This window comes from Parus major, chromosome 2 (assembly GCF_001522545.3).
Source record: "Parus major isolate Abel chromosome 2, Parus_major1.1, whole genome shotgun sequence".
In the NCBI taxonomy this organism is placed as follows: domain Eukaryota; kingdom Metazoa; phylum Chordata; class Aves; order Passeriformes; family Paridae; genus Parus; species Parus major.
In genome coordinates this window covers 58,351,115-58,363,498 of record NC_031769.1, presented here as the reverse complement: position 1 = coordinate 58,363,498, position 12,384 = coordinate 58,351,115, and the positions used below count along the sequence as shown (strand labels likewise).

Here is a 12,384-nt window from a genome sequence, read left to right as displayed (position 1 = left end):
GTGTGCCGGAGCTGAGAGCGGGGCACCGCGCGGCTCAAGGCCAAGGGCGGTGTGCTGGAAGTAAAGCTGTGTTCTCTTCTGTTCTCTTCCCGCAGGTAAATTTTACCAAAATGCCCCCACTGAGACCTCCCAAGCCACCCTAGCCAGCGTGTCTCCTGTTTTTGCAGTGGTAAGTACCTGCAGGCATTTCTGCCAGCGACGGCAGCTGGTGCAAGATAATGGTGCTTTTTCCCTGTTGTTTGTTTATTTGGTTGTTTGTTAATCTTAAACCGTCATAAAAACAGGTGGATTTGTGTCTCAGGGAACATTCCTAGTTCTAAATTGTTGCTTTGAGCTACTCTGATGTGAGGACCAGTTAGAGTACATAGTGCTGATGAAGATGCTTTTCGAAGGCCCGGCATCTGCTAGAAGTTCTCTGGCTCCAATTGTGAAGGCAAGTCAACTCCTGGAAGTACTGCAGTCAGAAGTTTCTTCTTAAGTTGATCAAGGCTTGCTAATACCTGTAGGAATATTGGTCTTGTGTCTTGATAGCTGCAATTCTAAGCAAATCTAGGATTTGGTGAAAAGCAAGCCCTATCTCTGGTTTCTTTATAAAGGAGACTGAAAACTGTTTGCAAACTGCTTGGTTTGCACGTTATGTTTTTCTTTTAGATACATATATATATAAATATATATATAGTGAAAAATTACATTATTAGTGCCAGTGAAGGAAGGTGTGGTCTCCTTGCTGATAATGAAAAGCAGTCATTCTGTAACAAGGTGCCTTGTAGCCTCCACTGCAGCTCTGCTGGAATGCATGCTTAGGTAGGCTTCATTCACTGAAAGTCAGTTTAAAAGTCAGTAATTAGATTAGTAGACTTAGTAGATTAAGCTACGTTATTTATGAGCAAAACATCATTAATCTAGACATGGCAGTCTTTCCAGGAAAATAATTTTACTAGGAAATACAAGCATTAAATGAATCATGTGAATGACAAGATGCTAAGACAAGAAGTGTTTAGGTGCAGGCTACAAGCTAAATAGCATGTCTGCAATATTTGATGTGGGCACAAAGCCTAACCATGCAATCCGTAGTACTCTTTTAAGTTTTATTTGTAAATTTTTCAGAGTGTTCCAGAGCAAATAGCTGAATTTTTAATCCCAGGTTTAAGTTGTCCTGCTGGTCTCCTCTCCATGAGATCCAGTGATAGGATCCATGGGAATAGCTCAAAGCTGCGCCATGGGAGGTTTAGAGTGGACATTAGGAAGCAATTCTTTACCAAGGGGTTAGTCAGACTCTGGGACAGGCTTCCTGGAGAGGTGGTTGATATGCCAAGCCTGTCAGCATTTGAGGCATATTTGAGGCATATTTGAGGCATATTTGAGGCATATTTGAGGCATATTTGAGGCATTTGGGCAGCATCCTTAATGTCAGGCTTTAACTTCTGGTCAGCCCTGAACTGATTTAGCATCTGGACTCTGATCATTGTAAATCTCTTCTGACAGAAATAGTCTGTTCTATGTCTGATCCTCTGTAAATCACCTTACTAAGGTTTATGTAGGAACACAGTCATGCAGATGACACCAGTCACAAACACAAATGTGGCCATTTCATGCAATTGTTTTGCTTAATTGTGAATAGAGAGCATAAAAAGTTGCTTTCTCTTTATAATATATTTTCCATTTGGCTTTTAGGAAAGTGCAAATAATTCTAGAAATTGATTTCTTGTTTTATAGTGGTTCTGTGAATTTATTCTTTTTTTCCCATTCCTCCAGATGAAGTTTGACAAGGAGGGAAATACTACCTATTTTGGTAAGTTTCACTGTAGTTTTGTTTGGGGATTGAGTTTCTTCCTTGTCCCATACAGAAAAGCCTGGTGGGAAATCTACTTGGTTAAAAAAAAATATGGTTTGGATACTTTACTGTGTTTATTTGGGATGTTGCAGCATTTCTTCTGTTTTGCTGTCATCCTTCATAGTATCTTTATTCTTACATTTTTTTTTACATTTTTAAGTAATATTTTGAAAATAATGTATTACCATCTCTGACAGGAAGGTAATTTTTGCTTTGCCTTTTTTCTTTCTGGCCAGCATGCTGCTTTTATTGCCTTGTCTGTCCATGTAGGATTACATGTGCTTTCTCAAAGGAATCACTTGTTTCTGATCTGAAATTGTCATGGCCAACTTTTTCACTTATATCTGGAATTTTTCCAAGATAAAATCTCAATATTCAAGATACAATCTTTTAAATTTTGTAGAAAATAACTTAGATTGAGGAGTCAGTGGGAAGAAAACCTTTAAGAATAACTGGGTTGTTTTGTTGTGGGACTTGGTAACACACTAGGATGTTTCCTAATTTCAGAACATATATGCTTGTCCTCTAAATGTCTTCATCTAAAAATATTTTCATGATAGAAAAGAAGAAAACAGAATTGTACCAGGAGTTGGGTCTTCAAGCTCGAGATCTGAGATTTCAACATGTGATGAGCATTGCAACCAGGAACAATAGGATCATCATGAGAATGGAGGTAATGCTTTCCTTATAGCTGAGTGTAAACTCTCTCTCATCCTTGCACTTTGATTTTCTTGCACAGCAAGAAAACAGCAGCTTTCATGCAGTCCAGCAGTAAATGTTTCTTTGGAGCTCTGCCTAGAAATCTGAGTGTGAATTCACCAACTGTACACATTAGTGACCATTGTCCTGGTTGAGCACAGAAGAAACATTACTAACATTGTCATGGAAGTAAAGGCTTGTGGGGAGCCTCTTCTCAATCCCTGGCACACTGCTGTGTCTAAGCCTCTTTGCAGTTAGCATGAGATTTTGTTATTTTCCGACCTGAAATAAGGTTTGAAGATTGGTTTTATCAAAGTCCAAGTCATGAAATGTGCAACAGAGTTATGAAAAATCTTCAGCGAGTTTTTTTTCAGACTATTTACATGTACTGTCTTTTTCAGTTCTTGAAGGCTGTCATAACACCAGAGTTTCTTCTGATACTAGATTATCGTAATTTAAGTCTGGAACACTGGCTCCTCAATGAACTAGCATCTCAGCTGGCTGGGGAAGGTCAACTAGTCACATATTCCCTGCCCTTTGAATTCCGAGCCATAGAAGCAATCCTGCAGTACTGGGTGAGCTATCTCATGTTTTTAAAATGTTTGGGAAGTTCTTGCTACAAAGAGCAGTATGACTTTAGTCTTGTGTTAATATTTACACGTACATATTTTAAATGCATTCTGCACTTTCTCTTTTTATTTTATTTTGACCCTTGTTTCTTTAGTTCTTACAGTTTTGTGTGTATGTGTGTTTTCTTTCCATTTCTAATAAAGTGCTATTTGGATATGATGGCATCACCACTATTTGGATAATTAAAAAACAAGTCAGAGTTCCTTTCTAGAGACATATTGTAGCTGAAATGAAAATCACACAAAAGTGCTGAGGTTTTGGCCTTTGAGCAGGAGTCAGATAAGAAATCTAGTTATCATTAGAAATCTGTGCCTGCTACTTTCACCTATAGACAATAGCATTTTTGCTTCATCAGGCCTTATTGGTGTGGTTGTCACTGGGTTTCAGTTCACTTTTTATTAAATACTGTATTGTGCACTGGCTTTGTGTTTATGGGGTATCCATATATGAAGTATTTCCCAGGCATTGGAAAGCAGATTGTATTAACTACCTATTACTGTGAATTCTATGTTGAGAGACAGGAGTCAGTTGCCCTAATCATTCTAAATGAATTATTTTAATTCTTATGAAGGATCATGTTGTTATCTAGATCAGCAAACTGCAGGGAAGACTTAACACTTTGCAGCCTCAGATCCTTGAGACACTGGAAGCCCTAGTGGATCCCAAGCTTTTATCTGTGGATAGGAGTAAACTACACATTCTTCTGCAAAATGGCAAGAGGTAACTAAGAATAAGCTGTGAAGACACTGGAAGATGACCATAGAAAATGGCATGCTTTGAAGTGTTTGAAAAATGGTATCTGATATTAATATCTGAGATTACTGTAATGCTGGGTTCTCATTTGGAAATGTAAAAATCAGTAAATGAATTACCTAGTGATATGGGGGGAAACGGAAAGAAATTCTGAATAGTCAGAAATACTGTCATGCTTCTTAAATAGCATCTGACAAAACAAAGTAATACCTAAGATAATCAGTGTGAAAATGTTCTCCTTAATATAAACCTTTGTAAATCTATGTAAATCTGTGCTTTGAGGTTACCAGTACAGTGCTACCTTCAAGTATTGGCCTCTCTCATATGACAATGCAAACATGCACTTGCTACGTGCTCAAAGAGTGCTTGCTTTTCTGGCTTACAAATACATCCAGAAACACATCTGGGTGCCTTTTAGTGTGTGTCTGTACCTCACTGGTTCCCAGACAGATCACTGCCACAGCTAAGTATGTGGCTTGTAAAGCCTGTTTGGAAGAAGCTCTTACAACCCTGCAAGGAAGTCTTCCCTGGCCACTCCATCTGGCTAGGGTGCTGGCTGGCAAACTCATGTAAAGGTTGCCTTTGGACACTGGTGCAACGGGATTACTTGACCTTTTGCCTGTTCTTCCTTCAGCTTGTCAGAACTGGAAACAGATGCTAAAGTTTTCAAAGAAACTATCCTGGAGATCTTAGATGAAGAAGAACTAATAGAAGAACTCTGTCTGTCTAAATGGACTGATCCACAAGTATTGTATGTATATTTTGAAACCACATACCTTTTTTTAACAGTGTATTTTGTTTGAGGAGAACTTGAACACTAAACTGGATGGAAAGAAAGTATTTCAAAATTTTTTTAACCCTAATGCTTGCTACTTCAGAAACCTTTGTAGTTGCCATTTTGGAGAGGAACACCATTGTTACAGAGTTACAAATAGTTACTGACATAACAGGCCAGTTTATCTAGTATGTGATGGGATGGGAGAAGGATGGCAGAAAAAGCAAATGTTATTTTTCAATATAAATCAACATTCTAAGAGAATTTTCCTCAGTTTCACCAAGATAAAAACCAGAGACAGATTTTAAAGTTTGTCTTGAATAGGTCAGATTCCTCCACACTTCCTTTACTAGAAGTGTTCTGAATGCCTTGCTCCTAGCTTTTTGCTGACTAGCAGAACCCAAAGGAAAGAGGTCTCAGAACAGTCTTGGACACCTGAAGAACAGCATTCCAGGAGATGTATGTGCAGAAACAATCCTGTTTCACTGGTGAAAGACAGCACACAGCAACACAGCACTGGTCACTTTAATAAAAATTAAAAAACTGAAAGATAAAGTGTAGAATTTCCAAATATGTTTTGGGCTGAATTGTATTTAAATCTTGGCTCTAGAGATGTGTTTTATATAAAAGCAGAAGTTACCTTCCAGCATACTTTGTGAAGTTGCTGAATGATACTTTTGCCTAACTACATTGCATGTACATATTAATACTGTTCACATGGTAGTGTGGGTTTGAAGTCTTGTCCTGCAGAGCTTAATCTAAATGTGCAGCAGAAACTCAGTGTTCCAGAAGTGGTTTGCATTTCAAAGGTATCTTCTGGAGCAGTATCACATGTAGCTGTTAATTCCAGCTGCTTCTAAATCAGCAGCTGGTCTTTTTCCTGGTTTTGCTCACTGCCTTCCTTTAGACTTAGTAAGTCTGCTGGCACAGCCTTTGTTGCCTCACACTGTGTAGGGGATCTAGGAAAGATCCCAGTGGCACCTTATGCTCATGTCAAGAGAAACCCACAGGCATCCCTTGTCTCAGACACCGTTGCACAAGGGTAGGAGAGGTAGTAGGAGTTTGTGTGAAGAGCTGTGCTGCAGGATGCAGTGAGGCAGTCTGCACACAAGGCACACCAGGAAACATATGCAGGCACGTTGGCCGTGTGTGATGCAGGATTTTTGATGCAGGATTGATGCAACTGATAGGTGGTATTTGATGAACTCAGGAAGCCTGAAAGGATGTGGAGGATCCCAGTTAAGCAGATAGGTGCCATCAGAGATCTTTTGCAGCAGAATGGTGAGCTTAGCTCAGAGAGATGAGGCTGGCCTCAACTTTGTGTGAAGGGACATCAGAATGTGGAAGAGTCATGAGACAGATGGAGGCTAGTTAATGAAAGCACATCCAGTGGCAGTTACTTTCACATCTTTATGGCTGTCTGTATTTTGTGTATCCCCAGAGGAGCTGATGTAAATGTAGAGATACTCATCGAGTGTGACCTTGAGCTGAAGCTGTAATACTGCAGATAGTGCTCTAAGACTTTCAAGTCTGAAACTCCTCATCTCCATGCAGTGAAAACCTCAAGATCTGAAGGGCTTTCAAATCAGGTTAGCTAACTAAGTTGCTGCCCTAGAAGAGAAAAACTAGTTAGAGAAACTAGCCCTTTTAAAAGTCCTCAGGGAGTTTACATGAGTTGATTTATAAAGACGTACCACTTATTTTCATGGCAAACCATTTCAGAGATGTTCCTTTAGCAGTCAATAATGCCAGGTGGAGATTCATTAAAAATTTAGGTCTCTCTGGAAAAATAAGATCATCCCACGAAACAGAAAATTATGAACAATATTCCTGGTTTTGCTGCTTAGTTTCCAAACTCTTGTGGACCTCAGGTGCCTCAGTTTCATCTACACAATGCCAGAAAAATGTTTTTCAGGGGAAGGCTGCTGCACCAGCAGTAGCACTCTGAAGTAAGATGACAGCCTCTCAGATTTCACTTAAGGAAGGAGCATCTTTGATCAAAATGCTCACTCTTTGGCTGCTTCAGGAAGTATATTGAAAAATACGTTGCAGCAATTTCTGTGTATAGCTCAAATGCTTCAGTACTAAATAATTTTAATATAACCTAAACCATGTCCATCATTGTGTAATTGCTTGTGTATTGACTTTTGGATGTTTTATTGTTGGGAGTTTTTCACTGCATCGTTACCAGCTCTCACCACTTGAGGGCACTAAAAAGTTAATATGTTGAAATAGTTAGCATTTGATAATAACTTAATCATATATAATACAAAATTTTTATAACTTTGTAATATCTGAAAAACTTAACATTTGTGCTGGTGTGCATACTTTGAGCACATCAAATGTTAACTTTGCTACTTGAAATAATTGACTGCCTATGCTGAGGTGCTGATAAATATAAAAGTATTTATTTTATTTTATGCTGTTGGAACTGATGGAAGTTCCTCACCAAAAGGTTGGATTTTGTGGTGTAGTGTCTAATAGCACTATTCCCCACAACTCTTACATGCCTTTACACATCAGTAATACACTTCTATACAATATGTAGCTAACCAGGAAAATATAAATTGTTGCTTACAGTGAGGAGAGTATGTCTGGAATTGACCATGCAGAGGAAATGGAGCTGCTCTTGGAGAATTATTACAGACAAGCTGAAGATCTTTTAAATGAAGCTCGTGAACTCAGAGTACTGATTGACGACTCAGAAAGCATCATCTTTATCAACCTAGACAGGTTAGCTACCATCTGTTAGATTACCAAAAACTGACTGAAATTTAGACTTTCTTGGCCTAGACTTTCTCAAATCTTACTACAAAGAAAGCTGGAGAATTCTGTCTTAGTGAGGGTTGAATGGACTTGTAGTCACAGCTGCAATGCACTTTTCTCATTGTGAACTGGATAAAGCAAAGCAAGAAGATAGCATAATTAGTGTGTAATTAATATGTACCTCTGTAGCTAGGCATCAGTCTTCCCTAGCAGAGAAACCTAGCTTCTCCTAGACCCTTCAGGGGAGCTATTCAATACAGGAAATGTCTGCAAATTGAGAGGTATATTAAAATTCTGTTCAGAAAAGATTTCTAGCCAGAGTCTGGCTAGGTTACTCAGGTTTCCAGTACAAGTTAAATTGTTACCCTGTAGAGTGATACAAAAAGTAATAACTTGAGAGCAAGTTTTCTCAGTCTCTCTGTATGCTACATTTTTCACTTTTAGTCAGATTTCTTACAGAAAGAGTTGTAGCTTGCATTTCCAAGAACATGCCAGTCTGAGGTTGGTCTTTAATATTCTTTCTTCTCTACATTGAGGAGTTATTTGTAGAAGCACTTAGTGGATGCTGTATCAGGAAACCACAAAAGTCTTTTTTTGGAAGACTTGAATATGGAATTCACCCAAAAGGACTGAAGTTTGTAGTCTGCAGCATTTTTTTGTAAAATGTATTAATTTTCAAAGTAACAATGTATTTGTGTTCATTGTGAATACAGACAGAAATTCCAGCCTGATGGTGGTGAGTGGTCACAACTTTGAGCAGAAATTTACTGTTACTCTGTAACAGTAAATTACTGTTACTCAGTTACTCTGAGAAGTGAGCCATGCTGGAAAGTCTGATGATGGTTAAGCAGAACCTGCTGCCTTTAGAGGTGTCCAGATATACCAATGTCAAAATGATAGTTTCTTTGTACTGTTGTTTCATGATCTTTGCAACTGGGTTACCTAATTTCAGCATGACTTCCTCTCTTTCACTATTTGCTTTTAGTGCATGCTATATGGAATTTAAGAATTTAGGCAGCAAATAAATTTTTGGGTTCCCCTTACAGATGTTTCTCCCTTCTTTAGCCACCGTAACGTGATGATGAGGCTGAACTTGCAGCTGACCATGGGGACTTTCTCTTTCTCTCTCTTTGGACTCCTAGGAGTTGCTTTTGGTATGAACTTGGAGTCATCTCTTGAAGAGGTAAGGAAGTCCTCTGTTTATCATAAAATGTGGGTCCTGCTCTTACAGCTTATTTCATATTTGGTACAGCCTCATGCTTTCCAGTGATTCATGTGTTCATACAGTCACTTCCTTTGTAAACAAATTGCACAGTATTGCAGCCTTTTTCCTGTGTCATGTCCATGGAAAAGAAATGGGAAGACAAATTTTTGGTTGTATAAGTAGTTGATTATAAAGTAGTATTAAAGTTTCTTTAATGGACATCTATTCTGACAAGAGCAGCTTTGTCTTCCAGATACAAGGGTATCTGTCAAGCAGCTAAGGCATTTCCAGCACATCAGAGGAAGCAGTCTACTGTCAGTTATTGTTTATACCTAAACTGGGGAGGAAGGAGTACAGGCTGGGGGGGGTGCAACTTTAAAACTGCACATGCCACCTTTAAAACAAACAAACATAGCAAAGACTTCTTCCTTTTCAAATCAGTTCAATATAAGGGTTGAATTTTCAAACTTCCCAATGAAGGAAGGAATACTGCATGGAACAGTAACAGAATATAGTAGAGTGATCCTAAATAAAATGCTTTGCTGTGAAACAGCCCTTTTCCCACGGGAGGGCTTTGCTGTTGATGGTGAAGAGTTTACTGCTTCCTCCCAAAAAGGAAGAAAACTCTGGTGGGGAATGAGAGATTTTCTTTGGGTAATCCCTTTTCTGGAGAGATAGTTGGATGTCTAATGGGAGTGTTCTGTCGGTAGGACCCCAGGATATTTTGGTTGGTGACAGGGATTATGTTTCTGGGAAGTGGTCTGATCTGGCGGCGCTTACTTTCCTTCCTTGGGCGGCACCTGGATCCTCCACTACCTCCTCACGTATGTATGGCTGGCTGGGGCTCCTGCCTCACACTCTGTGTCTACAGTCCATTCTTAAGGCAGAAAATAAGAAGGCTTAGAGGGGTTGGCCACAAAGCATGGCAGAATTCAGCTCAGGTTCTGCTCCATGGCAGAGATGGTACTCCCTAGCTGGATTGAAGGAGGTGGGGAGCCACAGCACTGGGCAGAAGTGAAGCTGCAGTCTGTTCCATGAAAAGTGATGTATTTACTTTCACCTGGAGCCCAAGGAAAGCTGAGGCTAATGGTAGAAGTAGTCCTCATCCTCCCACCTACATACTGACTCTAAGAGATCCATAGTCCCTGTCTTGTATAAGAATAAGCAGAGCTAAAAGGATGATGAGGAAAAGCACTAGCTGTAACATCACTCTGGAGAATGATGTCGTGGTTGTGGTGTCCTGACTCTCAGTCTGAAGCTTGTAATAGTTTCTCACATGCACACCAGTTATCTTTGTCATTGATGGCACTAAGCTGTAGGAAGATTTCCGAAGAGACCATGTTCAGATTAGCATGTATGGGTCATTTTCCCTATTGACTGTCCTTTCCTGGACTTGCAGAACTGTATTGTCTACCTCATCTTTGCACTATGATATTTATAGCAGAAGTATCAGTAGAGTCAAAAGTTAAGTTGTTACAAGTGACAGATGGAGCCTCAGATAAACTCCCCTTCTACCCTCTCCTCTTTTGCTACTAAGAGGCAGATAGAAGTAGTTTGTTGTGGATTGTTGACTGTGGCTACAATTAACTAGAATATCCTGAAGTGTAGTTCAAAACCAAGTCCAGCACATACTGACTGACTTGGAGAAAGATACTGGAAGGTATTAGGGAGGGAGAAGCCAAAAACATTCTTCTGAAAATAAGGGGAGCAAAATCGGAGTTCAGGCTTCTGTGGAGCCTTATTTCCTTCTGTCACATGTAGAGCAGCTTCTCATGTAATCACAAGCTCTTTTGCTTCTTGTCTAGGTTCCTGCAGTTTTGAAAAAATCCCAACCAGCAGCTGGAAGAGTGGAGATAAAGACCAGCCTTAAAGGAGATACATTTGGGCTGAGCAGAAGCACCTTAACAAACCAGTAGGAACAGCAGGAATGAAGAGACTTTTATTGTTACAGGGTGGACTTTGGACACTTTCCTTGGATTTGTTCTTCCTTACTGAAAACTGCAAGAATTTCTAAACTTGCTAATTTAATCTATATTTTGTGCCAAAAACCTACAATGAAATTTTTAATGCTCACGCACATAAGAAGAGAAACACAAGGGAAAATAGCAAAATGCTTTCTACAGTAGTTTCACTTCCACCCAATGTATGTGCCTTTAGTTTTCTGTATCACATACATGTACTTACTTTTTGGGCATTCTCATTTTTAGTGTTTCTGTCAAATACTGCTTTGCTTAATGGCATTTCTTACAGAGGACAGAATTGTTGGTTTAAAGAAGGACAGCAGTCAGCATTGATCAGTAATTCTGGTTCTGAACTGCAGATTTAGGAATCTGACTTCAAAGAAAAATCCACCCCAAGAGTGCCTTCTTGAATGGATTTTTAAGGCCCTGTTTAATAGGAGAGAACAGGTTTTCCAAAGCAGAAAGCATACCTGCATCTCTGGTGAAACATGACTTCTAGATTGTCAGCAATGAGAAAAAAGGAGCAATAAAAGGCTTTGGAAATGTAGCTGCTAATCCTGTATATTCCTTAACAATTAATTTAGACCCAAAACAGCAGTTCTAGGAACAGGGAAAGTGGGCTTATGGATAATGCCCACTTGCATTTTCCTTCTGATGCTATTTCAACACACATGGATACAGCTGCAGTTTAACAGCTCCTTGTGTTGCCATAATTCAAATTCTGCTAAAAATCAACAGACAGGTTGTTAATTTTTCTTAAGGTGGGCTCTGCTTTCTCTCTTCCCTCAAGACAAAGGATGGACTAGCCTGCACTAGAGTAAGTAGCCATGTTAGTTAAGGGTGTGGAAGCCTGCTGTCCTGTGATATGTCTTCCTGAAGGAAGGAGTAAAAGCCTTATGCCAACTATTTCTGTTTGTTCTTAGGACTTTTCTTTAAGGGTGTAGCTCTCCCCTGGTTTCTCTCAGGTTGCAGAGTGAGCATGAAATGTGTCTAAATCATGTCACATGCTGTCCATTTCCTCTTTGGGATTTTTTTAATCTGTGACACAGTGAGCAGCTCCTTAGGTGCCACCACATAAATCATTGTACTGGCAGGGGCTGTAAGACAGTAGCTGTAGCTGTGAACATTCTTCTCCGGACTAATGAGTCAAAGATGGAAATAAAAAGGTTCATAAATTAAAGTTGTCCAGGCCTGTGATTCTGGTTTCGTTAAAGTCAGATGTACATGTTACTTTCCAACAGTTCTGTACATGGCTTTAAGTACAGATACTAGTGGTATGAGAAGGTGAGAAAGATAATGGGGCTTGTAACACTTCCGAGTTTTTTAGCTGTGGTTTTTTGCAGCCTTTAAGCTTAGCAGGTAAAGTAGTAAAAAATCTCCAAACTGAACAATCCAATGGAAAAAAAAGGCTCACATACCTTGACTGATAAGCCCCAGAAATCTCAGCATGTGAAGGCAGATGGGTGCTGATGTTTCCAAATGAGCTGTAGTTGCTTTAGGCCAGAACTGATATGTGTTGGTGCAGCTGTTTGGGAAGCTTCTTTGTAAATTTTTTGCAGGGAGGCTTCTGTGAATTCATTTTGATGCTTTACCTGTACATAACTGACTCAAAGCACAATAAAAACATGGAGCGAAAGACATGTCTTCTGCAAGACTCCTTTTTATCTTGATAGACATATGCAAATGTTTAAAGTTTTTCTTACAATTCAAGTAATCAAAATGCAGTCAAGTGCAATAAGATTACGTGGAGGTCACACATTGA

The 12,384-nt window shown here is 39.4% G+C and overlaps 1 protein-coding gene across 2 annotated transcripts; it reads left to right on the top strand.

Moving 5' to 3' along the window:
* Positions 1-25: 25 nt before the first annotated feature.
* MRS2 (magnesium transporter MRS2) lies at positions 26-12,262 on the top strand. 2 transcript variants are annotated; one of them, XM_033512029.1, is made up of 11 exons: positions 26-169; positions 285-433; positions 1,756-1,792; positions 2,395-2,507; positions 2,935-3,108; positions 3,753-3,883; positions 4,551-4,667; positions 7,272-7,424; positions 8,523-8,640; positions 9,372-9,485; positions 10,467-12,262. In XM_033512029.1, the coding sequence occupies exons 2-11, from the start codon at positions 374-376 to the stop codon at positions 10,575-10,577; spliced, it is 1,128 nt and encodes a 375-aa protein (XP_033367920.1). In that variant the 5' UTR covers positions 26-169; positions 285-373; the 3' UTR covers positions 10,578-12,262. The 2 variants fall into 2 exon arrangements, with proteins under 2 accessions (XP_033367920.1, XP_033367921.1); XM_033512030.1 differs by lacking the exon at positions 285-433 and having other exon boundaries at positions 28-169; positions 10,467-12,260.
* The last annotated feature ends 122 nt before the right edge of the window (positions 12,263-12,384 follow it).

Coding starts and splice junctions, on each gene's coding strand:
- MRS2 (XM_033512029.1), top strand. CDS start 374: ATGAAGATGCTTTTCGAAGGCCCGGCATCTGCTAGAAGTTCTCTGGCT. Junction 434..1,755: donor CTCTGGCTCCAATTGTGAAG/GCAAGTCAACTC, acceptor CCATTCCTCCAG/ATGAAGTTTGACAAGGAGGG. Junction 8,641..9,371: donor TGGAGTCATCTCTTGAAGAG/GTAAGGAAGTCC, acceptor TTCTGTCGGTAG/GACCCCAGGATATTTTGGTT.